The sequence below is a fragment of the Aspergillus sclerotioniger genome, assembly GCF_003184525.1.
Source record: "Aspergillus sclerotioniger CBS 115572 chromosome Unknown BO94scaffold_1, whole genome shotgun sequence".
NCBI classification, from domain to species: Eukaryota; Fungi; Ascomycota; class Eurotiomycetes; order Eurotiales; family Aspergillaceae; genus Aspergillus; species Aspergillus sclerotioniger.
In genome coordinates, this window is record NW_020290991.1 from 34,442 (window position 1) to 57,956 (window position 23,515).

At 53.7% G+C, this 23,515-nt stretch overlaps 11 protein-coding genes across 11 annotated transcripts; 5 read left to right on the forward strand and 6 right to left on the reverse strand.

The window, feature by feature from the left end:
* Nucleotides 1-1,453: 1,453 nt before the first annotated feature.
* On the forward strand, nt 1,454-3,701 carry BO94DRAFT_591612 (uncharacterized protein). Its single transcript, XM_025616124.1, has one exon. The coding sequence runs from the start codon at nt 1,516-1,518 to the stop codon at nt 3,571-3,573; it is 2,058 nt and encodes a 685-aa protein (XP_025472880.1). The 5' UTR covers nt 1,454-1,515; the 3' UTR covers nt 3,574-3,701.
* Nucleotides 3,702-4,720: 1,019 nt separating this feature from the next.
* BO94DRAFT_529532 (F-box protein) lies at nt 4,721-5,920 on the reverse strand. The gene is made up of 2 exons (XM_025610465.1): nt 5,391-5,920; nt 4,721-5,329 (listed from the first exon to the last, which is right to left on the reverse strand). The coding sequence occupies exons 1-2, from the start codon at nt 5,767-5,769 to the stop codon at nt 4,857-4,859; spliced, it is 852 nt and encodes a 283-aa protein (XP_025472881.1). The 5' UTR covers nt 5,770-5,920; the 3' UTR covers nt 4,721-4,856.
* An 885-nt stretch (nt 5,921-6,805) lies between these two features.
* Nucleotides 6,806-8,413, forward strand: BO94DRAFT_591620 (uncharacterized protein; the record flags this gene model as incomplete). Its single annotated transcript, XM_025616125.1, has 3 exons — nt 6,806-7,297; nt 7,374-7,906; nt 7,993-8,413. The coding sequence occupies 3 exons, from the start codon at nt 6,806-6,808 to the stop codon at nt 8,411-8,413; spliced, it is 1,446 nt and encodes a 481-aa protein (XP_025472882.1).
* Nucleotides 8,414-9,171: 758 nt separating this feature from the next.
* On the reverse strand, nt 9,172-10,442 carry BO94DRAFT_619305 (MFS general substrate transporter; the record flags this gene model as incomplete). Its single annotated transcript, XM_025616851.1, has 2 exons — nt 9,172-9,977; nt 10,029-10,442. The coding sequence occupies 2 exons, from the start codon at nt 10,437-10,439 to the stop codon at nt 9,207-9,209; spliced, it is 1,182 nt and encodes a 393-aa protein (XP_025472883.1). The 3' UTR covers nt 9,172-9,206.
* A 20-nt stretch (nt 10,443-10,462) lies between these two features.
* BO94DRAFT_579992 (uncharacterized protein) lies at nt 10,463-10,961 on the reverse strand (the record flags this gene model as incomplete). Its single annotated transcript, XM_025615298.1, has 3 exons — nt 10,463-10,570; nt 10,625-10,771; nt 10,854-10,961. 3 exons carry the CDS (start codon nt 10,959-10,961, stop codon nt 10,463-10,465), a joined length of 363 nt encoding a protein of 120 aa, XP_025472884.1.
* A 467-nt stretch (nt 10,962-11,428) lies between these two features.
* Nucleotides 11,429-13,076, reverse strand: BO94DRAFT_551847 (amidase; the record flags this gene model as incomplete). The annotated part of the gene is made up of 4 exons (XM_025613554.1): nt 11,429-11,796; nt 11,842-11,961; nt 12,008-12,134; nt 12,186-13,076. 4 exons carry the CDS (start codon nt 13,074-13,076, stop codon nt 11,429-11,431), a joined length of 1,506 nt encoding a protein of 501 aa, XP_025472885.1.
* A 428-nt stretch (nt 13,077-13,504) lies between these two features.
* On the reverse strand, nt 13,505-15,394 carry BO94DRAFT_561701 (nucleobase cation symporter-1 family protein; the record flags this gene model as incomplete). The annotated part of the gene is made up of 7 exons (XM_025614235.1): nt 13,505-13,792; nt 13,841-14,130; nt 14,179-14,835; nt 14,881-14,886; nt 14,929-15,012; nt 15,063-15,221; nt 15,265-15,394. The coding sequence occupies 7 exons, from the start codon at nt 15,392-15,394 to the stop codon at nt 13,505-13,507; spliced, it is 1,614 nt and encodes a 537-aa protein (XP_025472886.1).
* Nucleotides 15,395-15,688: 294 nt separating this feature from the next.
* Nucleotides 15,689-18,996, forward strand: BO94DRAFT_570501 (hydantoinase/oxoprolinase). The gene is made up of 5 exons (XM_025614818.1): nt 15,689-16,018; nt 16,071-16,143; nt 16,190-18,138; nt 18,184-18,387; nt 18,434-18,996. Exons 1-5 carry the CDS (start codon nt 15,707-15,709, stop codon nt 18,905-18,907), a joined length of 3,012 nt encoding a protein of 1,003 aa, XP_025472887.1. The 5' UTR covers nt 15,689-15,706; the 3' UTR covers nt 18,908-18,996.
* A 459-nt stretch (nt 18,997-19,455) lies between these two features.
* On the forward strand, nt 19,456-20,516 carry BO94DRAFT_454318 (putative iron/ascorbate oxidoreductase; the record flags this gene model as incomplete). The annotated part of the gene is made up of 2 exons (XM_025607604.1): nt 19,456-19,718; nt 19,763-20,516. 2 exons carry the CDS (start codon nt 19,456-19,458, stop codon nt 20,514-20,516), a joined length of 1,017 nt encoding a protein of 338 aa, XP_025472888.1.
* A 160-nt stretch (nt 20,517-20,676) lies between these two features.
* BO94DRAFT_247 (short-chain dehydrogenase) lies at nt 20,677-21,813 on the reverse strand. The gene has a single exon (XM_025606418.1). It carries the CDS (start codon nt 21,716-21,718, stop codon nt 20,723-20,725), a length of 996 nt encoding a protein of 331 aa, XP_025472889.1. The 5' UTR covers nt 21,719-21,813; the 3' UTR covers nt 20,677-20,722.
* Nucleotides 21,814-22,354: 541 nt separating this feature from the next.
* BO94DRAFT_529539 (SDR family oxidoreductase) lies at nt 22,355-23,413 on the forward strand. Its single transcript, XM_025610466.1, has 4 exons — nt 22,355-22,738; nt 22,787-22,894; nt 22,940-23,096; nt 23,143-23,413. The coding sequence occupies exons 1-4, from the start codon at nt 22,437-22,439 to the stop codon at nt 23,326-23,328; spliced, it is 753 nt and encodes a 250-aa protein (XP_025472890.1). The 5' UTR covers nt 22,355-22,436; the 3' UTR covers nt 23,329-23,413.
* The last annotated feature ends 102 nt before the right edge of the window (nt 23,414-23,515 follow it).

The window sequence follows — 23,515 nt, forward strand, 5'->3', positions numbered from 1 at the left end:
ATCATGCGCAGATCATTCTGTGAGGGTGCATGAGCGATCCATCGTTCTGGGTTCATACGTCTCAGATCCTGTCGAAGATTGCTAGAACAAGGTATTGTTCCACAGGCTCTTCCTCGCACATAAACTCAGGGCTCGGACCTCTGACTGCATGAGTTGGGGACCAAGAAGCGACAATGTAGCTCCTACCACCAAGTTCGTTTCCTGTCAGTTTTCCATTGTGCATTGCCAAGACCCAACCACACCGCATTCACAAACATCAGCCTGTCACCTTCTCATGTGTGTGGTGTGGGGGTGAATGATGGGTAGAGGCAGACAGGTATCCAGCCTCCTTGCAGGAATCCGCTGTCCCCAACTAGATTCCTTCGGGCTTCCTCGGACCTGTCTGTCAGGATCATCGCTATCTTGAACCAAAAAGATTTACCGCCTACCATACTTAAGGTTTCAAACGTCACATGCCATTCATGCGAGATGCCAAAAAAGGCGTGGAGCCACATTCTTGGCGCGCCGACTGGGTGTCACCCCACATCATTTAGGTCAAAGTAGGCAGAGCCCTAGCATGCTGCTTCCACCGGTCATATCTCCTACGTAGATTGGGTATTGGTCTCGTAACAAGATCTCAAATGGAGTTCTGAACTGTTAGGTATAATACATGTTCTTGGTTTTCTCTTCCTTACTTAATTGATCAAAGCATAGGGATCAATCAATGAGCTCCATAGAGACTGCTGGTCAAGTCTTGTAATGAGAAGGGGATGTATTGAGACTCAATAAAATCCGAGCACGGACATTCCCCAGACCCATCTGGCATATGTCTTCCCGCAATAAAGTTTACGCATGGTCTAATTCGGCAAGAACCTAACGTCCGACCCTGTCATGATATGCGCATGTGGTCTAATACAGCAAGAGCTTCACGTTCGTTTCCTAATCAGGATACTTCGTTGCTAGATGCAGGACTCCGAAGCCGCGCAAAGACCACAAAGGAAATGGATCAGTGATCGACTAGGGTGGCTACAGATATCAATACTCAACAGATTATCAATGCCGAGGCTATGAGATGGTGGCATACACTGTCCGGTTATGGAGACATTCCAGGACCGCCAGTGCCAATCTCTCCAGTCAATGACCACTTTGGGAAGGTCAGCAGATCAGAAACCGCAATCTGGATGTAGGCCACCGCTTGAGGTTATCCAACTCCCTTCCGGGCTACAGGGGATCGATCTGCGCAGGACAGAGCCAGTACTGCGGACTTCTGGTCAATGGAAATAACTCTAGTGTACCGACGAAGTTACGGAATGCGCAGTCCGGTATCCTTCTGCATCGAAGGCAAGATTCTACACTGAATATGCGTTGATCAGTGAGCAGTGCTTTCATTCCCAGCACTGGCCGATCCGGGGGGGAAAAGATATAAATAGGAGGGCATGGAACCGAGAAAGAAGCTCAATCAACAGTCTTTTGCCTCAGTTTCACTCGTCTGCTACCGAAAGGCCAATCCATTGCGCAACTTCCAGTCCATCCAACATGCCTTACAACGCCCGGACCGATGACCTCGCCGAGCTGGTTCGCCGTGGCGGGCTCGAGGATCCCCGAGCTGCTGAACAGCCTTCGTTCAGTATACGAATGGTCTGTCGGGACTCGACTGACTTTATTTGCAACACCGCCGAGTTCTCTCCGCTGGGGTCGAGCTATCAACGGGCATGCCACAAGGACAAGCCCACTGACGAGTGCGATGCCAAGGTCGATCAGATCCTTGACCGGGTGAAGGAGATCACGCTACCTTTGGCGGCCAAAACAGCCGACCAGCCTTTGTCGGACCTCGTTCCAGGCGTGGTGGTCAGCGGTGGTCTCAGTCGCTCTCCAGCCTTTGATTGCCTGCCTGTAATCTCGCACTGGGCGGATCGCACCGACGAAACTTCAGCCCCTGATCCGACGGCCACCGTGCGCATCTCTTCGACCTGGGAGGCCAGCCATGTTCTCGGAGAAGGGGCCAACATGCATTGTCCGCTTGGAGCCCCTGCCTGGTCACTCAAGACCCACGGCATCGGTCCAGTCGAACCGGGGTCTAGCAAATTCTCCCAAGAATACGACGCGGACACTAACAAGTTGACCACAACGGTGGCCGTGACCCGTCGGGATGACACCCCCCAGACTGCAGGAGTGTTGACTGCCGCTGCCAATATCGCGTGGATGCGCAACGCGCGCGTCGCCGACGCGGTGGACTGTGCTGTGGGCTTGCTGGCCGACGCCGCGGAGCTCCTGAAGGCGCGTAACAAGGTGATTGCAACCGGAGCCCCAGTACACCTTGGGTTTGCTGAGGTGCGTGAAGTCACCATGCCTACCTGGTGCTCGGTCCGCAAACCCCTGCCACCGAAGCTGAGCGGAGTGGCGCTCTCAACGGACCAGACTGCTATTGACGTCCTCGCGCGCGAGGATTGCGAGGGCTCCCTACTCAACACCAGCATTTTCTCCATGGCAGTGGGCTACAATCGGGGCGTCTACGGCGGCTCCATCTCCGGCCTCTGGGCCATCATGGACTCGGCCTTTGTCCTGGATTACTCCATCGGCAAGAACAGCCCTGCGTTGGCGGACAAGCTGTCGTCGGCCTTTGCGGAGGTGGCAGCCGTGGCAGACGCAGCGGTGGCTGCCGGTCCGCACATCACCGACATCCGCATCGTCAAGGGCTGCGATTATGCCTGCTTGCGCCAGAAGGCCATTCTCGAGGACACCAACATGGTTTCCTCCCGTCCGTGTGTCGTCGTGTGGGAGGATCTCGCCCGCCTAGCCCGGTATAAACTCGCCGATGCCGTGTTCTGCCACGTCTATTACGATGCCGGTGGTGGTGAACAGATGGCCGCCATCGCCGGGCTGGGCTGCGTCGTGCACGACTGGATTGATCTCGGCGCCGATGTCGCGTGTGGCGAAATCAGCAACATCATCCCGTCGCTGACGCGGGGATCGCTGGCCAAGGAAGCCTTGGCCGAAGTGTACTCCCGCATGGTGGGCGCCATGATCTGGTATCGCGACAATGATCCCCACAACCCAGCCGCCCTCTGCATCCTCTTCACCCACTGGTGGCAGCTCGCCAATTGTCGCCACCGCCCCATTACCCTCCTCGGCCGGACAGACTTGAATTACAAGCACGGCGTTGGAGCCGGCATCGCGCCCACGATCCCAGAGACAAGACCCTCACTGGAACACTTCCGCGCGTCCGGCATCAAGCTTGACTACGGGAAACACGCCCTGATCAATGCCGAGGGACGACTCCAGTCACTGCTCGCCTCGGACCCATTACCGGAAACCCGAGCTGTCATCGACCTCCTAGTCAGCCCGGTTCTGGCATACGTGAGAGGATCATCGGATATTCTTCCCCTGGAGAGTGACTACGTGGGAGCTGTCCTGGCGGCGGAATTGGCCTATCCTCACGGACAGAAGAACCTGGAGCTGTGGGATCTGGCCATTGTGATGTGGGAGTCTGGGGCTATGTGGGGGGCGGGAATGGCTGGCCTTTGCTATACGCACACTGGAATGTCTAACTGTGATCGGGCTCGGGGGGATTTGTCGGATGGGACATGGCATTAGAGGATTGGATGAGGGTATAGGATGTATGCCGGGTGAGCGGATAGGAGGAGATGGCAGATAAAGGTGGTGTTAGGGCATCCTATAGACACGGTGGAACATGATAATAGGTTGGAAGCAGAGCAGAATGGACGAATCAAACCTATATTACTGTGATAGAGCATTGGCTCATTATGATTTTGGTATCCCTTCAACTAGTCTGCACTCTACTTTGTGCCCTAGATAAAAGATTCAGTCCACATTCTTCCCATTCAAAGAACCATGGCAGATGTAACTAAACAATCTTTCGAATTGCATAGATGTATCACTCGATAATCAGACCTGTGTGCATGTACCTCAGCCCGATCAACCTTTGAATGATTGATGGCTTTTTGGCCCCCTACGCTAGTGCTGATCCCATACCCTCCCATTCCTTGGATCACGTTTGGATTTTAGTCTGCTAGATCAGTATGCTACACGAAACAAGACTGAGTGGGGCGGACATGCGCAGGATCGATATAATTAATCCTTCCTTCCTTCCTTCAAGCCATCAACCATCTCCCAACCCAGCGTCAATCCTATCTATATCTCTACCCTAACCACTCCACCCCCCACTGGTATACTATCCACATGTTGGAAACGCCTCACTACGTCCTCGCCCGAGATTCCCTCGAAAATAGTCGGTAAGTGACCTGGACAATCTTGTATGGACGCCCACCTTATTGTCGAGCTGTGGGTGCCCAGCCTGACATCCAAGCTATCCGCCATGGGATTTGAGGGCGTCAAAGAAGACATCCGTGATGCACCGCCTCACTTAACCCTCTCGCTGCATGATTGCAATACAATAATCCACGAAGCCTTGTCCGGAAGTTCAAGACCCAGGAGAGGGCCCAGGCGTTGAGAGAGCTGATCCCGCAGGTGGAGAAAGAGAGTAAAGATGGTTCTTGTTTAGCATTTACGACATATACGGTCGTGGGAAGGAAGCCTGTGACACTATAGGGGGCTTTGGAGGGTATCAGAGTGGATGGAGTGGTGGCGGTTGCCAAATGATGTATACAATGCTCCTCCATGATATGGAAATGATCGGGTAATGAGAAGAATCAGGCCCGTCTATAGTCCGTAGTTGTTGATGTAAGGTGACTAGGGGTAATTGAATTAGCTATCAGCCTAACTAGTAATCACTTAAGGGTATGCGAGGGCTGGTATTGATCGATAGGATGGCTGATGTGTCGCTGCTGCCTGGCTAGCTACCATAGAATCAAGTCCGATAACCCGCAATCATGTTCACATACAGCTAACTAGTACATTTACTTCTCGTCCGACGTATCGTACCAAACCTCGGAGACTGGCGGAGTAATGTTTCTGGCCCCTGGTTCCGTGACCAGTTCTTTGAATCCCTCATGCCATACGTCCCAAATGGAGATGCACCCTTCCCATCCGTACTCCCATGGCATCGACCTGGTGTGGTTAGGATGCTGGAGGACCTGTGCCACGATCTGGTCCCTGACCTCATATAGCTCGTTGGCAATGTCCCACAGTAGTACCCCGTCGGCCTTGACGGTCATGATCACGTCCTCGATATCCCTGTAGCCATTAGCTACATCACTGATCGTCATGACACTTTTGAGTTTGAGTGATGCCATTCGACTCGCTCTGGCTTCGGGGGTGAGGATGAGCAGGCCCCACAGCTGATAAATTGCCCGAATAAATCTATGGCGCTCAGATGGGGATAGGTGCGGGCGTCGATTGGGCCTCAAATTGATGAAGGTTCTGTCTCTTCCTGCTGTCATATCAGAAACAGGTGGCAATGCAGAAGTATAGGTCACAGGCACATCACATACCGGCCTCGGGGGTCAGGAGATAGGCCACATATTTCTGGTTGAAGAGATCCAGAGTTTTCTCGACCGCGGAAGAGTTGCGTACCAATTGCACAACATCTCGCGCCGTCAGTGTCGTGTTTGGTTGTGCACCACCCTGATCGGCCAGGTAAATCCGTGCATGGTGTAGACACTCGATACTCCTGGGGCCAGCATGCCGATGGATCTGATCGGCGTTCTGCTGCCAGATTTGTTGATGTCGTGAACAGGCTGCTGCCAAATTCAAAACATCCCCCAACGCGGGGAGGAGGGTGAAGACATGAGTGATTATTTCGGCCGGAAGGGAGGACAGGTAGCATTTATTGGCATTAGCCATAGAACTCGATCGCAGGGGGGCATTCATCTTAAGAAAGTGGTTGGGACAATAGCTTTCGGGCCGTTCTTGGAGGTGAGCTGCAATATGGTGCCATGTGGATGCTATCATGTGAATGCCAGGAATTCACTTATGTTTGCAAGTGTTTTCAGCCCCATTGAGGCAGCATTGGCAGTTCTCGTGGGGGCAGACCACCGTGAGACACGTTGCGATGGCCACTGGCTGCTGCTGAGGTGAGATTGGGGGGGCTTGGCTCCCCTCGGCCCTCTCGGCCCCAATGCTGGACCGAATCGGAAGAATCCGGTGATGGCTCTGGAGTGACTAGACTGTTTCCAGTAGGAGACTAGAATAGCCCTAGAACTAGGGTCTTGGGCCTACTCAGCTTAGCTCCGCTGATCTGCCAACCAGCCCTCGAGCGGCTATACCCGGAACCCCGTCTTGCATGCAGGTGCATGAGGACGGATCAGCTCCTTCGACCAGTTTGAGACAAGCACTGGCTGGGGTTCTCAGCCCGGTAAGCCAAGCTGGAGCATCGGATCATACCTTGTTAATCACCATCTGCCCAGCCATGCTTCGCGTACTTTTCGATTGACTTGGCTGTGGTTAGACAGCGACAACACAGCAAAAGCCTGTGGCACATTAGCTCGGGGGCCCGGCTCTATAAGGGAGACTAGTCGAAAAGTCCAACAAGAACGGGGGAGGCCGCTGCAAAGCCAGCGACTGGCAGGGATTATTGAACCAAGATTAAGGGGACGAAAGTAGGGGGCCGTGGTCCCTAGAGCGCTCAGGCACCTCCAACAACAACCATTGTCAGTTGGCAATCCCCTGGACCCAACACAATGGCCCATCGTGTATCATTCTATCCACATAGACCTGCATCGTTATGGCTTGCTCTGCATGTCTCGGTCCCCATTCTGGTGTTGAATGCTCAACACTGTCAATTCAAGCAGAGCAACAGTTGCACCGTGAGCAGTATGAGAGAGAACAAGGCATATAAATCTCATCAATTCCTTCTGTCGTGGGTTGGAGACAGCTCATTGCAAACAATTGAACGGTCGTTCTCATCATGTCTCGCTCTCTTTACGCCAGCAAGAAATGGGCCTTTTGTTTCTTTTGTCTCTTCTGGCTCTATTCCTTCCAGGCCGTGTTCGCAGCTCCTCATAAGGCCGAAGACCATCACAAGTCCCATCATGTGGCGCATCCTGCCCGCTCGTCCACCCCGAAAAACCCCTTCAAAACCCCGTTCGATACGGACAGCAGTGATGAAGACATAACCCCGGCTGATGATGGCCCTACCTCTGACAGAAGCCCTGGTCTCGGTATTGAATTTGAAGCAAGCAGTTTGGAACTGGAATGTAAGGTATGCAAAGCTGCAGACACATTTTCCTCCAAGGGTAAAGAGATCAGCGGGCATACCAATAAATACTGGAGCCTTACAGTGGACACTACTACTAACAGCGCAGGACGGGTAAAGGGGGAGTATATCCTCAATGGCAAGGAGATCAAACTCGGGGCAGGAACCGCGGTTACCGCCGCTGAGAATGTTGAGAAAGACCTTGTGAGACAGCCCAGACACATCCCTTGCACCAACATACAATGAAATCCCTCTGACATGTAAAATCGCTGCCAAACAGGTCAAGTGGAACCAGTATGCCACGATGCCGGGAAATTCTTTTAGCCTACTGGATCCTGTGAACAACGAGTGCAAGACATGGAAGGTCACGGAACCTCCAAGACGCGATGCCTACAAACAATTGCGATGGCAGGTGCAAGCTACAGCACCTATGCCTCTTTCCGGGATTAACGCTCTGATGGAACGTGCCAAAACGTCTCTGGTTCTAAACGATCCCCTGCTTCCCAGCACGAAGAGCTTCTTGGAACCTCTGGTCTGGGTGAACTCGGAATTCTTTCAAAATTCACCACAGGGTAATACACCGACCGGGGTCAACAAGGATACGTTAGGCTTTTTCTCCCTCATCCTATCGTATGTGAAGCCAAATATGCACATCAGTGATGCGAAAATCGCCTTCAAACCCCGAAGCCCCATTATGCCTCGCACGGATTTCGTGACCATGTACAATGATGTGAAGTCCAACATCAAAGGGACCGATCTCTATGGGCTGGTCCTGACCCTCCTTTGTTTTCAAAACTATGAGGAGTATATCGAGTAAGTGCCGACATCCAGTTCTGGAGGCTACCTCGATCCGCTGACCAATAAACCCATAGTCTCGATACCCGATAGTGCCAGGGAAGCCTCAAAGAGCCCAAGCTCCGATCCGAGGCAATTCCGAAATTGACCTTCGAAATCGAGGGTGATAGCCGATTGTCCGGATTCCCGGCCAAAACGTCCTTCACGGTGCAAGAATGGATGGAAGGTCTTCAAGGCACCGGTGCGATGACCAAGAAAGTCAACCAAGCACTCAACAAGGCCGACCCAAAGTCCAAGCGGAAGGACACGGATCCAGTCAACTTGGTGGCGGTCTTCGATCGGTGGTATGATGGCCAGATCGGCGCCTACGGTTCCGCTGTGGAACATGTTTATGGCAACGATAAACAACTCGCGCCATTATTCGAGTTTCGAAACCTGGGGGGGCTCAAGTACGACGAGTTCAAGACGAGGGTTTCGAAGATCGAGCAGAGGGTTATCTATTACCACAAGAACCATGGCAGTTGAGGATGAGATTCTCTGTGATGGATAGATATTGTGTTGTTCGGTGTATATAGTGCTGTTGTTGATGGTATATTAGTGATTCGTCGAGAATAGAGATTGCAGCATTGCTCCGACTACTTTCAACCATCGTTTTCCTTCTGGTTTGTTCAAAAGACCAAGCTGAATGTCACCAGCTAGCAATAATACCATGCAGAGACAAGACACCCTTCGCGCGAGTCACTTTCGAATGGGTTAGACAGGCAGGCCAGTGTATGAGAATTCCTACTACATTTGCTCATCCTGGGTAGATCCTTCACCTGATATGCAGTTAGAGCTGGACGATCATCGACTTAATCAAGCCGACGCGCTGTTGCAAACGATGCAAGTATCCTACACCTGACCAACATATGTACCTCAGCATAGTTCGTCGATGTCCACCAACAAGGGTCGATGGCGCATACATCTCCTGCTACACGTGTATCTGGCGAGTACAACCTCTACAACAATCACTACCGGGACATGCTCCTGTTCTGGCGAGTAGCCGGCCAGTCAATGAACATCAATCTGTAATGTCAGTTGAAGGCCAGTGGGTATCTCCCCCTAGTGGGACACGCATCCGACCATTACACGATTTGTCGAGGTCTGCCGCTGGGACGAGCTGGCTGCCTTTATCTCTAACGGTCTTTGCCTTGATGAAGCGGATCTCACAGATCATATTCAACATGTTCAGTAAGCTTGAACTCTGCTGCATATCCATTAGGATTATACAATTATCATGCCTCATCTCGGCACCAAACATCCCATCTATGAAAAGTCATCAAACTCCCCGCCCTCCATGATGAACAGCCGTCTCCTTCTCACTACTACCATCCTCGACCTGCATTCCCTCCTCACTACTCGCCACACTAGCCAGCTGCCACTCGCGAATAGCATGCCCCTTCCACATCAACAACATGACAAACAAAAAGGAAAAGATCGCAAAGAACGCCATCATGCCATACACCCAGCCGACCTCCACGGCCTCGACCCACGGATTAATATAGAAACTAATCGTCAGACCATACACGATACGATACGCGCCAATGACGATGCCCGCTTCTGCCGGATACCGGGTGAAACACTCGACCACGTAATTTACCGTGACGGGGACGCTGGCCAACGATCCAATCGTGACAATAAACACCGCCAGGGCCAATACCATGTAATGAAGATGGTACTGCAGGGTAGCCCCGAAAATGCCCAGTCCGATAGGGTTGAGAACGAGACTGGGGATCCAGAGCACGTGCAGCCGATACTCGGGTTTCCAGGCACCGTGGTTGAACCGGCGGGCTAGTGCTAAAGGCAACCGGTCGTTGTAGTAGTGGCCGAAGATCTGGACGATGATAATCCCGATCCAGTGGCAAAAGGTGAAAGCCGCGTTTTGCTTGAGGGAGAAGCCGTAGCCGCCCTTGGCTGGCGATCGTTGCAGCCAGACTGGGACAAGGGCGTTCATGCCGACGTAGAAACCAAAGGAGATGAGGGTGAAGGTGCCCATGATGATGGTGACGGGGCAGATGCCGATCAGGATGGGTGCCACGGCGATTTTCATCTAGAGCTGTCAGCAGGGATGGTTCCACGTGGAGGGAGGGTCGTAACTGACAGTGGCAGACCAGGTGGTGGGCTGGACCACGCGGTGGCCGAAAAAGAAAGTCGCCCAGCGGTTCGCCAGCCAGTTGGTGGGGTAAGTCGGGTTCCGCTGAGGATTTTCACGATCGTATCCCGTTTCCTCCAGACAGAGGAAGATCAGAATAGCAGTAGCCCCCAACAATCCCACGGACCACCAGAACTCGACAGGAAAAAAGGCATTGGCGGAAATAAAAGCCGAAAAGGTGGGTCCGGCAATAGTGCCAAAGAGAAAGGCCATGTGTAGGGCTGTGAAGGCGCGGCCTCGCTGATGCAGGAACAGCAGATCCGTGATGATCCGCGGCCCCAGGACGGTGGGGACGGCGCCGAAGAAGCCGGAGAAGAGGCGGGACATGATAAAGGCGATGTAATCATCCGGGTGGGTCATGAGGGCGCCCCAGATCTGGCAGATCATGGCGCAGAGCACGCACCAGAAGATGACGGAGCTGCGGCCGAGTCGGTGGGCGATGGGGGCGAAGAAGAAGGGCCAAAGGCCATGCCGGCCAGGGCGGCCGAGTTCTATGCAGTCAGATTGGGGTCATACCTGTATAAGGGAGGGGGGGGGGGTCATACTGCATAGGATTCTTGGACAGTGGTCTTGCCATAGATCTTGGCTTGTTGAGCGAGATTCAATTGGCCGGAAAGAGGGGCAATGGCTCCGGATAACGAGGCCAGGCAGAGAGTGGCCAGAATGACATATTTGCGGCGGTGTGGCCAGTTCTGCGATACCCGTCAGCACGGATACAGCGATCGGAATGGATCAGGGATCAGGGATGTTGGATGGAGGAATGGGGCTGCTTACGAGCGGGTCCTCAGGGTCAGCACTGGGTCGGGGCACCAGCACCATTCCGGGCGGGGGATGTCCGGCCATGTCGCCATCCAGGGTCGTGGTGATGCCGTCGTCTTTCATGATGTGCTTGCTGTGTGCATTGACAGAATTCTGCTCGGCAGGAGAGAATCGATCTCCTGAAGAGGTTTTCTGGTTGCTGTCGATCGTTTACCGAACGCGTCATCTTCGGGGTTAAGCCCGCCCGGGAAATTACTCCCGGCCATTGGCCTCGTCTGATTGGATGCGCCCTTCGTTTCGGGGCAGCATGTATCGAGTCTTATCGGATGATGGAAGATAGTCCCTGAGAGCAAGGGGGTGTAAATAGGGCCAGCACCATAACCGTACTTCCCTAATAACGATAGGATATGAAATATCTATTGAAACTGTCCCTAAATTGAGGAGATTTTTTTTTAAACAACAATCGGCCAAAATTTACTTGGTAAAGGAGATTCATGGTCTCTACTTGAAAGATGTTGACATGCAAAGACTGACTAGCACCTAGCTATGGTTTGTAGTCGATTTGGCACTCGTGAAATACTTAGAAGAAGTCAGTCCACCAGCAAAGGAGGCACCTCCCAGGGTCCCACCACTTCCCCCCACCGCTGCATCAGCTGCAGCATCTTGCCCTCACTCCCCGCACTGCCAACCACCATCAGGCCCTGCGGTTGCCCCATGCCCCCTTTTCCTTCCAACCGACTCATTGGTAGCATGGCCGTAGGGTATCCCGCCAGAGCAGCCACAGCACAAGTGGCACAGTCTCCTGGACCAATAATCAGATCGATCTGGTGTTTTTCAAGGGCGGCGTCAATCCCCTCCGGGCCAGCTCGTCGGTGTCCATATGCCTTTGCAGCAGCCACACTCTCCTCCGCCATGGACGAGTGGAGCGTATCAATAAGATCCTTTTGATCGGAGTGTGCTGATGAACTCAGTACAAATCACTTAACACGACAGGATCACCTACGCTCAGGCATAGCACTGGCAGCATTCTGCTCATTATACTCGACAAGCTCTTCCACCGAGGTCACCCTTGGGGCATCCAGCAGGGAGCAAAACTTCCGAAACAGCCCGGGGAACTCATAAACTGCATATATCAGCATCTCCCCTGCTCGTCACAGCAACATACTCACACGCCACCGAATAGCTCACACTCTTCCCCTCATATTTCAGATCCTCCATCGAGGGAAGTTCCACCGGATAGACCACACGCCCGCCCCGCCGAGCAATCTGCTCCCGAGCCCATTCATATTTATCCAACTACTCCGTCAGCCAACATCCCATTCCATCCATCCCAGGGAACGAACTTACAATCTGCCTCTCCACATCCTCATCCCTCTCCTTCTGAAACCCAAACGCATCCCAAACAACCGGATCCACAAACCCCACCCTCACATCCCCCCACATCCCCTCCTCCCCCCTTGTCCCATTCAACACCCGCATCAACAACGCCAAATCCTCCGGACATTTCGCCATCCCACCCAACCGATCAAACCCGGAACTCAAACTAAACACCCCCTCCATCGAAACACTCCCCCTCGTAGCCACCAACGAATACAACCCCGCCCGATTAGCAGGCATACAAATCGACCCCGAAGTCTCCGTTCCAATGGACAAGGGCGCAAACCCCGCCGACACACCCACCCCCGACCCAGACGACGAGCCTCCGGGTCCTGATCTTCCGATGAAGAGATCATCTGATCGAAATCCCCCCTGGATATAGGCTGACTGCGTCATTCCGTTCACCGCTGACCAACCGGCCGTCATGCAAAAGGCCTTGAGTCCACAGAACTCGGTCATGCTCGCTTTACCGAGGATGATCAGCCCCTGGTCAAGAAGATGGTCGATAACAGCGGCATTTTGTTTTCCGTAGGTATCTTTGAATGCTACTGCTCCGGCTGTGGTTGGCAGACCCAGGGATTTAGCGGTGATGATCGCATCTTTAACAATAATGGGGATGCCGTGTAACGGACCGCGGATGTAGCCTTGGGCACGTTCTTTATCGCGATCAGCGGCCTGGGATAGGGCTGTCTCCAGGTTGACGGATATGAGCGCTCTAAGGCCGAGACCGGAGTGATTGTGTTTGGTGATTTGAGCGAGGTAAGCATTGACGATGTCCACGCTGGTGAGGGTGTTGGATTGGAGGAGGTGGGTGAGGTGGGTTGCGGTGGCGGTGGCGGTTAATACATCAATGGTTGCCATGTTATGTTTCGGTGTATTTGTGTCAGAGGAGGGGAGGGATAATGGTGGTGGTGGACACATGTGGATGGATATATGGTTTTATGCCCATCAGGCACCAGGATAGGCCAATCCGACGGAATAATGAGGGAATACACCAAGGAACGCTAAGATATTACGGTGTCATTGTCCGTGGATAGCCACGGCTTATCAGTGGTGACTGGTGAGATTTTAGTGCCTGCCGGCTTGGCTTTCGTTCCAGGGTTTCGCTTGATTGCTTAGGGCGAGATCCTTGTAATAATAGCAGCCTATTCTAGGCTTATTGCATTCCGCTATCCGCTATTGGGGTTGTGTACTCGCTGCATGATAGAAGAATGCTCACGACATATACCTCTCCTCGGAAAATGAATTGGGATAGAAGAATCAGCCCAAGCCTGGTATTAATAATCTGCTCAGTCTCCAGCAGCAACCTTTGGAACCCCCACGCGAATAACCTCCACCGAATCCAGCCGTTCACGATACTCCTCCATCAACACCCGAGCTGCCGGCGCCGATGCCACAAACTCCTGTAGTCGTCGGTCGGGAAAGACATAATGCAGGATCACATACACCATGCCACTGATAAACGCGCCACTCAAGAAGCAGATATAGTATAAATGCGTCAAACCAACAGGCATATGAATCGACGGATTAACGTATGCCACAAAGCCAGGCAGCGAAGGGACGGTCCCGCAGATCCACTATCGTCATCAGTTTGGTGCCTGGAGAGGCCTCTGGAGGTATCATACCGCAATGATGGCCCGCCAATTCACTCCACACGTATACCAGTAAATGCTACTGGCATCTCCGACAAACAAATCCGGTACTTTGATCTTGCGCTGATTGACTGCCAGATACGAGGCGATCATTAACCCGATCATGGGCGCCACAAACACTGAATAGCTACTGAGAACAGTCACGAACACTGTCGCCGTGTTGACCAGCTTCCACGGATTCGCAGCAATGGAGATAAGTGCCGTCAGATACGCTCCCCGACGAATGTTGATGTACTTGGGGAACGTCGCGGCAAGATCAAACCCTAATCCAGTCAGCTATATCCCCGACACGCATCGAACCATGCACTGACCTCCTGACAGAGCATTCCCCGGCACGTTCACGCCCAGCTGTGAGATGATCAACGAGGCGCCCCCGAAAAAAGCAGCAGCACGGGACCGGGAGCCCCCGGTTTCAATGACAGCACTGAGTAGATTAGGCAGATTCCAGTACGCCTCGCCATAGCGGTTCTGCGTGGCTGCCGTGACCAGAATGCCTATCACGCCGCAGATGATGGCATACAGACCAGCGCTGACGAGCTGTCCGTAGATGGCATCCCGTGGCCGTCGGGCAAACCGGGCGTAGTCATTCTGGTTCAGAATACCGGCACAGATGCTACCGATTGTGCTGATTATTCCAAAGGCAATCATCCATCCAGAGCCGTGCGAGCCAGAGGATAGGGTATCGCCGAAGCCATGGCTGCCCATGGTGGCCAGGGACCAGACCAGCAGGACAATCTCAAACACAATGACAATAACAGCGGAGATATAGAACAGCGACTGCAATTTATGCGGTCGCACATAGATCACCGGCAACGAGAGGACCATGAAGATGATATAGCCCACAAACTCGGCGGTGGTCATGCCCGTAGCAGCGGACATGTGGTTGGGGATGCGCTCCTCAAGGGAGGGCCAGATGGCCTGCAGGCAGACGTAGACACATTCACCCCCGATCCAGGCCTGGAAGGCATCTGGGGTATGTCAATCATGGTCGAGATGCAGAGGATTGTACTTACACCAAACTGGACGGTCAGTAAGGTCATTAACATTGTAGGGGGGCTTACTCAGGGAGAGAAAGATGCGGTTCCAAATGACAAATTGACTTCCATGCATGCCCCAGACGTAGCGATTGACGACGGGAAATCCCACTGGTTATCTGGTCAATATGCGACCGTCGGAGAGTCTGCCTTGTGCTCACAGTGGTAGTATGCGCCAGGAAGCGAGTTGAGGACGATGAAAATAGTGGCCAGGATATTCCCCACCACAATGGCGACGATGGCCTGCCACCATGACAGTCCCAATGCGATGAGGGAACTGCCCGTCATGTAGGTCGAAATGTTGGAGTTGATGAGGATCCCTATTGCCGTTAGCCCTATCCCCGGCGAGGCAGGATGACCGACAGTAGTTGTTAAAGGTCCAGAACCCCCATTGACGACGATCCGCCTTGATGGGTTCGATATCACTGTTGATCCATCGGTCGGCGATGGTCTCACCCTCTTGGGGGACTTCTAACCATTCGAGGAGTGTCATGGCAGGTTGTTATCTGCCTCGGTGCGGACGCGGTGTCGTCCCCGCTATATAAGTTCAGACCAGTAGACAGGAATCGATATATCGCGTCTATCTGAACAGACAGAGATATGTCCCAACCTAAGGGCATGCAAGATAAGCGTTATCTCGGCCGGATCCATGGTCCAGACCGCAGCTGACAGGTTTGGAGCGGGGTTGAGCCAGTCCTGCAGGGGGGTCCAGGCAGCCTCGTTCAGGTGGGGTAGATAAGAGGTACAAAGGCGCTGCACTCCCGCAGATATCACTGTCCCTGACAGATTCATACCAGCGATCAGCATGGGATTCCGAATTGGCGTGGATGTGGGCGGCACCAACACCGACGCCGCCATCCTCGACACCACCCCGGCCCTAATCGACCAGCCCTCACGCGGGGTGTGTGCCTCTAGCAAAACCCCCACCACCGCCGATGTCACCTCAGGCATCTACACGGCCATCGTCGATGTACTTGCCAAGGCCCAGGTGCCGCGTCACGACGTCCGCAGTGTGGCCATCGGCACCACCCATTTTGTCAATGCCGTGGTCGAGGCGGATCCCCGTCGTCTGAGTCGAGTGGCGGTGATCCGCCTGTGTGGTCCTTATACCCGAGCAGTACTCCCTCCTTTGGATGTATTCTTCTTAAAATGTTACTGATATAGTGAAGATTCCCCCGTTCTTTGACTTTCCTCCCCACCTCCGAGACATTGTCGGAGGGCCAGTCTACTATCTCGATGGGGGTATGTATCCCATTGCCAAGGTAACACGCTACTAACTCTCTGGCAGGCCTGGAAATTGACGGCCGGGAAATCTCGCCCATCTCGCCGAAGCAGATCGAAGATACCGTCCGTGAGATTGAAACAGCGGGCATCACCACCGTTGCCATCGTCGGGGTGTTCTCGCCCCTCGACCACCAGGGCGTCCACGAGGAAACCTGCAAGAAGATGATACTGCAGCAAAACCCAGGGCTATCCGTGGTATGTTCCGCCGACATCGGAAGCGTCGGCCTCCTCGAACGAGAAAACGCCACCATCCTCAACGCCTCCATTCTTGCCTTGGCCAAAAAAACCATCCGTGCTTTCTGTCAGGCCATGCAGGATCTCCAGCTCGACTGTCCCCTGTACTTGACTCAAAATGATGGCACTCTGACCAGCGCTGCCACCGCCGCTGAAAGACCCATCCAGACCTTTGCCAGCGGACCGACCAACAGTCTGACAGGCGCGGCGTATCTGGCTGGACTGGACCGACGCAGCATCAACGCTGACACCCAGGTGCTGGTCATGGATATCGGGGGGACGACTAGCGATGTATGTGCCCTCTTACCGTCGGGGTTCCCGCGCAAGGCGCCCAACTTTGTCGAGGTGGGCGGGGTGCGCACGGCGTTTCCAATCCCTGAGGTTCTCTCCGTTGGCCTCGGCGGAGGGAGTCGCATTCGTGTGGATGCAGCTGATTCGGTTACAGTCGGTCCGGACTCGGTTGGCTATCGTTTGACGAAGGATGCCCTAGTCTTCGGCGGCGATGTCATGACCACAACGGATATCGTCGTGGCGTCCGGAAAAGCTGATCTTGGAGATGCTTCCAAGGTGCAGCATATCCCTGCGGTAGTTCTCGCCAAGGCGCGAGCAAGCATGAAGAAGATCCTCGAGCGCGCCATCGATGATATGAAGGTGTCCGATCAGCCCGTGACCCTCCTGCTCGTAGGGGGAGGATCCATCGTCTGCATAGATGCACTGGAGGGGGTCGCAGAGTGTATCCTTCCTCCGCATCATGACTCGGCCAATGCTGTCGGGGCTGCCATTGCCAAGGTGTCGGGTGAGGTGGACATTATCGAGATCCTGGAGGGCCGAGATGAACGAGCCGTGGTGGAGGCAGCCAAGCAGCAAGCCGTTGAGGCTGCCATTGCCCGTGGAGCCGACAAAGACGATGTCACCGTCGTAGAGGTGGACAAGATTCCACTGCAATATGTCACGAACAAGGCCATCCGGCTCGTTGTCAAGGCTGTTGGCAAGCTGGCAGCGCCGGTCGCTGGTACCCCCACCGATGGTCATCCTGTATCGTGGATCTCGACCGTCGATGAGCCGCCGAGTGAACCCCCGGCTGCGACTGTGGCCAGCGCTCCACCCTCATTGCTCAGCACCAAGCACATTGCCTCTCTTGATATCGAGACCTATGTCCCGGAAGTAACTGACAACGTCTGGTATCTGTCGGCCGTCGATCTGGAGTTCATTGCGACCGGGACCGGGGTCCTGGGCACTGGAGGTGGAGGACCATCGTACCTACAGTATCTGCAGTGTCTGGATTGGCTGCAAGGGTCGGCCAAGGGTCGCATGAGAGTGATATCCGCAGACAGCGTCAGCGACACCGATGTATGCGTGTTTGGATCGTGGTACGGCGCGCCCAGTGTATACGGCGAGAGAATCCCAGCCAAGACGGAGCTAACCACGGCCATTGACCATGCCGTTCGTCTGTCAGGGCATTCACATTTTGAAGTTATTATCGCCGACGAGATTGGCGGTGGCAACGGCATGTCGACGTTTCCCACCAGCGCGTACTATGATATTCCGGTCCTGGACGGGGATCTGATGGGCCGAGCCTATCCGAGCATGGAGCATGGTATGATTCCTCCTTTGGATGCTGCTAGGACTGACGTGGTTGTAGGGACACCATATGTTTATGGACATCCTATCACGCCTTGTGTTATTGCAGATGCCAAAGGCAATGTGGGAGTGGTTTTGGTATGCCGTGTGCTTTTCTATAGGAATCACTGCTGATGTATACAGGAAGCCGAGTCCAATCGTCGGGTGGAAGAGCTACTCCGAAGCCAGTGTGTGAACTTGGGAATCTCCACTGCCGTGGCTGCGGTACCATTGACATGCGATATTGTCAAGAAGTACTGTATCCCGAACACTGTCTCGCAAGCGTGGTATCTTGGTCGCGCCATTCACCGGGCCCGCAGATCCAAAACCGATGTTGTCAAAGCTATTGTGCGTAGAGTTTCCACTCGCTATTCACTACTAATGCCGGTTATAGTTCGAGACCACGCCCGGGAAACTACTATACAGTGGAAAGATCATTGACGTGAAACGAGATGTTAGCCGCGGATACACAATGGGCCAGTGCACTATCGCTCCGCTATCCGGGGAGGAACGAGAAGAGTCGGACTGTAACGCAGCAGAGACGCGTCATCTAATGATTCCCTTCCAGAATGAGTTTCTCTACGCCGCCTATATCGATCCAACCAATCCCGAGGCATCCAATGAAGTGATCTGCACCGTGCCCGACCTCATCTCGGTTCTGGGCCAAGACGGGGAGGCCATCGGGTCGCAGGAGCTACGGTATGGCCTGCGCGTGAATGTCATCGGCATAGCAGCACATCCGCTGTGGACGGGGGATGAACGGGGATTGCGGGTGGGAGGACCCAAAGGCTTTGGGCTGGATATGGAATGGACGAGTCTGGGGCCGTATCAGGCGTCGCGGAGTGTGATTGCCGAGTTTAATCGATAGACAGTGGATAGATGATACCGCCAGGTGTTCTTGTATAGTTTGGTCCGTGTGAATACAACATAGCGGATACATGGTGGTCTATAATGTTGAGACATCTTCTCTAAGCATCTGACGACTTACCAAATCGACTAAAAGCCATAGCTAGGTGCTAATCAGTCCTTGTATGTCAATATTATCTACCTGCTACGCCTGGTAGCCACCAGGGATATATTCCTTCTGGTGATAGTAGCCCTAACATTTTATTTCCAATAGACATCCAAGCCGCTGGCCAGCATTGTTGCACAACCCTCCGATCTGATAGGCCAGTGGCTGTCGTAGCAGGCCACCTGACAGTCAGTGCAACCCTTGGCAACCTTGTTTCGCCATTCCTTGGAAGGAATCCGTGTCGATCGGCTCCTTGCATCGTGCCAATTCACCTCCCCGCAAGGCCCGCTCCCCAGATCATAATCCACGCGAGCTGCTTCCAATCTCCCTCTTCTTCCTACCTCCCATCCAACACCAGCTGATATACCCACTGTCTTTGATATACCACCAGTGAAGCACTTAAAATGGCCACAACATTCGCATTGCTACCAATAATCGATATCTCAGCCCTCAGAGACCACCCTCCAGAGCAACTCCCCGAACTCAGCCAGCGTCTCTACCACATCTTCACCACCACCGGGTTCGCATACCTAATCAATTGCCCACTGAGCTTCACTCACGACGAGGTCTTTTCCATGGCCCGAGACTTCTTCTCCCTCCCTCTAGAAGAAAAGATGAACCTCGCCAAGAAGTCCTTTCGACCGCAGAACAAAAACGCCTATCGAGGGTACCCAACTCAACCCCCCATCACATCCCAACTAACCATCGCAGATACTTCCCAACCCAGCCCCTCCACAGCACCAACAACTTAAAAGAAGGCTTCGAAATCGGCCCTCCCTCCACTCCCACCCCCACCACCACAACCACAACCAACATCCCCCTCTCCGAGCCGAACATCTGGCCCACCCACTTCCCCTCCCGTCAACCCCTCGAAACCCTCTACACCGAACTCCAAACCCTCTCCACAAACCTCCTCTCCCTCCTCGCTCTATCCCTCAATCACCCGGCCGACCTCTTCACCCCCTACCTACTCAACTCCCTCAGCACCCTCCGTCTCCTCCACTACCCACCCCCACCTCCCCCCTCCATCATAAATCCCACCTCAGACAATGAATTATGCTGCACCCCCCACACCGACAGCGGAATCCTCACTCTCCTGCACCAAGATCCTACCGGCGGATTAGAAGTCCAGAATGCATCCGGGGATTGGATTCCAGTACCGTATATTCCTGGATCATTGGTGGTGAATATTGGGGATTTGATGGCCAAGGTATCTGGGGGACGGTTCGTGGCGACGATGCATCGGGTTAGGATTGGGGGTTGGGCTTCGGAGGGGGAGGGAGAGGGGGGTGGTGGGAGTGGAAAGGGATTGGGGCTGGGGAGGATAAGTGTGCCGTTTTTCTTTGAGCCGGGGGAGGAGTGTGTGGTTAGGGATTTGTGTGGGGGTGGGGATGAAGTGGTGTATGGGGATCATGTACGGGCGAAGATGAGGACGTGGGTGGAGTATCAGGGTGTTGAGGATTGAATTATGGTGTTGTTGTATGGGGGATGGTGTTGGGGTTGGAAGGTGCGTGGTTTCTGTTTGGCTTAGCTATGAGGGTTTATTCTATGTGGATGGGAATTAGCTCTGGTCGGGTTCTTGCATCTTAGTTTGTCAATTTGTACCCCTGATGAGGTGACATGTCTATTCTTTATAGCAGCTGTACTCAAAGGAGTATCATCTAGCATATTTCATTCCCCTTTCAATCCCACCAACTCCAATGACACATCCCACAACCTCGCCTCTTTCTCCGGACTAAACGCCCACGAAGCATACCCCGACCCCCAACCACTCTCCGTAGGCACCCACTCCTCCGCCACAGAACAATTATCCAAATACACACCTCCCCTCCCCTCCAACTCCTTCGCCGTAGCCGCCCAAACGATAGTAGCAGCCCCCTGCTCCGGGGTCTTCCAATACTTTTCCAAATCCTTATCCGCAGTCCAAACAGCCATCTGTTCATCCGGGACATGTCGCAACAGATCCGTGGCAATAGTGCCGGGATGTAAACTAACCGCATGCAGGCCCTGAGATCCATACCGTCGCTCAATCTCATTAGCAGTCCAGATATTGGCGGTCTTGCTCTGCGCATAGGCCATCCAGGTATCGTATTCGCCTTGCCAGGTGAGATTATCAAAGTTGACCTGGCCGAAGCGATGCGAGCCGGAGGAGAGAATGATCACTCTGGAGTGGAAAGTGGGTGTGGATGAAGCGATGAGAGCTGGACGGAGGAGATGAAAAAGGTGAAAATGAGCTAGATGGTTGGTTCCAAACTGTGTCTCGAAGCCATCTGCCGTTCGCCCCTCGGGACAGCCCATGACCCCGGCATTGGCGATGAGGATGTTGAGACGTGTGGATTGGGTCTTGAATTGTTCGGCGCATGCACGCACGGAGGCGAGGGAATTGAGGTCTAGATGTAGAAGATAGACGCGGGGGCTGTCGATGAGATCGTGGAGGGCTAATCGCGCTTTGTTGAGATCGCGGGCTGTCAGATATAGGGTTGCACCGGTGGTGTACAACGCACGTGCAGTACGGACCCCTAGGCCGGAGGAGCAGCCGGTGATGAGGATGACCTTCCCACTCCATTGGCCTTCGAGTCGTTCATCTTGGATAATTTGCTGCGCGGTGGGACGGGCATCTCCCGCGCCAGCTGGGGACTGGTGGACTTGGGTGTATCTGTTGGCCATGGTGCTACTCACCACCTCATGGGACTGGTCTAATGGTCATTTTTATAGTTGTTCTGTGGAACATTGTAACCGCAGTGAGTGGGGATGTGATCACAGGGTTGGGGCGATTTACCAAGTGAATGTCTTTGAGCAACTTGTTTGGTTGAGGAATAACTGATCTAACTATGTTGGGCTAGCGTTGACGCCGGGCCCTCCCGCTCGCGGCTTTCCGATCTGGGAAGGAACGAAGGGGCAGCCAAGAAGGAAGGAATTGACATTGCAATTACTTATGAATCCCTTAAACCTGTATAACCCTAGTTGCTCAACTGTCGGTGTCAAAGCCATGTACTAGCCAGCCTTACATGGTTTTAACTTTCGGTGATGACGGACCTATCTCAACGATCTCGACCGATCGACAGTCCTCCGTAGGGAAAGCGACAGGACAAAGAACCGGGTCCACTGGATCGAGCATCTGGGACGGGATGGAAGCTTAATGGAAGCGAAAATGAGCAAAGAGCTGTCCGGGGTTAAAGATGCGGTCGGGTACTAACTCCGCTGTATCCGGCCTCTGACGTATCACCTGTCCGGACAAGCATTTATTCCCGCGACAGGGGACAGGGATGGAGATGGAAGAGGGGTGGCAGAGCAGAAGACAGAAGAAAAGCCATATATATGGCACCTGCACCACCCGCATCTTTCATTCATAACCCATCAATACTTCCGACGCATCAACTGCAACATGGCATCCTACCTGGTTACCGGTACTTCCCGAGGCATCGGCCACGAGCTGGTCCGCCAATTGGCCGCGAAGCCCGCCTCCGAGGTCAGCACCATCTTTGCAACCTCGCGGTCCGTCAATACCCCGCTGCAAGCACTCGCCGATCAACATCCCGGTCGCTTCATCCTGGTTCCCATCGACGTGACCGACCAAGACAGCATCACCAAAGCAGTGGCAGCTGTGGAAAGCGTCGTGGGCGACAAAGGACTGGATGTGTTGATCAACAATGCCGGCGTGGTCGGCTGGGGCTGGCTCAAGGACATGTAACACCTATACCCCGCAGTCTTAGTCGTGTTCTGCTAACCCCGCAGGTCCGACTTGAACGACACCTTCAACGTCAATGTGACCGGGCCTCATGTCATGATCCAGGCTTTTCTGCCGCTCTTGCGCAGGGGCGCTATGAAGAAGATTGTCAACATGTAAGTCGTCTCCAGCTGCAAACATGACCCAACTGACCTCCCCAGTTCCAGCAGTGTTGGCTCTATCGCCAAGCAGCCCGTCTTCCGCGAGTTGCCTGCCCCTTCTTATAAAATCACCAAGGCTGCCTTGAACATGATCACGGTGCTGTACTCTCAGGAGCTGGCTGAGGAGGGATTCATTGTGTTTTGTGTGAGCCCGGGGGTAAGTACCATCACTGTCTCGGTTGGACATCTCTAATTTAGTACAGTGGTTGAAGACGGATGCTGCCAACGCTCATGCCGACCTGCCTGTTGGGACCGGAGTTGAGGGCGTCTTGGGCATGGTTCGTGACTCGGGGTTGGAGGTCAATGGCAAGTTTTTGAACATTCATGTTCCGGGCTGGGAGAACAACCCGGGACTGAACCAGTATGATGGAAAGGAGCTGCCTTGGTAGACTGGTACTGGTCATTATACATATGCTGCAGCTAGAATATATCTATGGTGTCAGTGATAGATTTGAGTGTAGGGTAGAATAATCAGCAGAATATACTTATGACAGGATAATGCTTGAATGGCTCATGTGGATACAGTTAGTTCTATGGATGCAACAGGGCGACAAGTATATAGATGTATCCCAATAA

What these genes read in the sequence shown, in the direction of transcription:
- BO94DRAFT_591612 (XM_025616124.1), top strand. Translation starts at nt 1,516, where the DNA reads ATGCCTTACAACGCCCGGACCGATGACCTCGCCGAGCTGGTTCGCCGT.
- BO94DRAFT_529532 (XM_025610465.1), bottom strand. Translation starts at nt 5,769, where the DNA reads ATGAATGCCCCCCTGCGATCGAGTTCTATGGCTAATGCCAATAAATGC. An exon ending in TCTCCTGACCCCCGAGGCCG is followed by an intron (nt 5,330 to 5,390) that starts GTATGTGATGTG and finishes ATATGACAGCAG; the next exon opens with GAAGAGACAGAACCTTCATC.
- BO94DRAFT_570501 (XM_025614818.1), top strand. Translation starts at nt 15,707, where the DNA reads ATGGGATTCCGAATTGGCGTGGATGTGGGCGGCACCAACACCGACGCC. An exon ending in GTGGTCCTTATACCCGAGCA is followed by an intron (nt 16,019 to 16,070) that starts GTACTCCCTCCT and finishes GATATAGTGAAG; the next exon opens with ATTCCCCCGTTCTTTGACTT. An exon ending in GCAATGTGGGAGTGGTTTTG is followed by an intron (nt 18,139 to 18,183) that starts GTATGCCGTGTG and finishes TGATGTATACAG; the next exon opens with GAAGCCGAGTCCAATCGTCG.
- BO94DRAFT_247 (XM_025606418.1), bottom strand. Translation starts at nt 21,718, where the DNA reads ATGGCCAACAGATACACCCAAGTCCACCAGTCCCCAGCTGGCGCGGGA.
- BO94DRAFT_529539 (XM_025610466.1), top strand. Translation starts at nt 22,437, where the DNA reads ATGGCATCCTACCTGGTTACCGGTACTTCCCGAGGCATCGGCCACGAG. An exon ending in ATGAAGAAGATTGTCAACAT is followed by an intron (nt 22,895 to 22,939) that starts GTAAGTCGTCTC and finishes TGACCTCCCCAG; the next exon opens with TTCCAGCAGTGTTGGCTCTA. An exon ending in TGTTTTGTGTGAGCCCGGGG is followed by an intron (nt 23,097 to 23,142) that starts GTAAGTACCATC and finishes AATTTAGTACAG; the next exon opens with TGGTTGAAGACGGATGCTGC.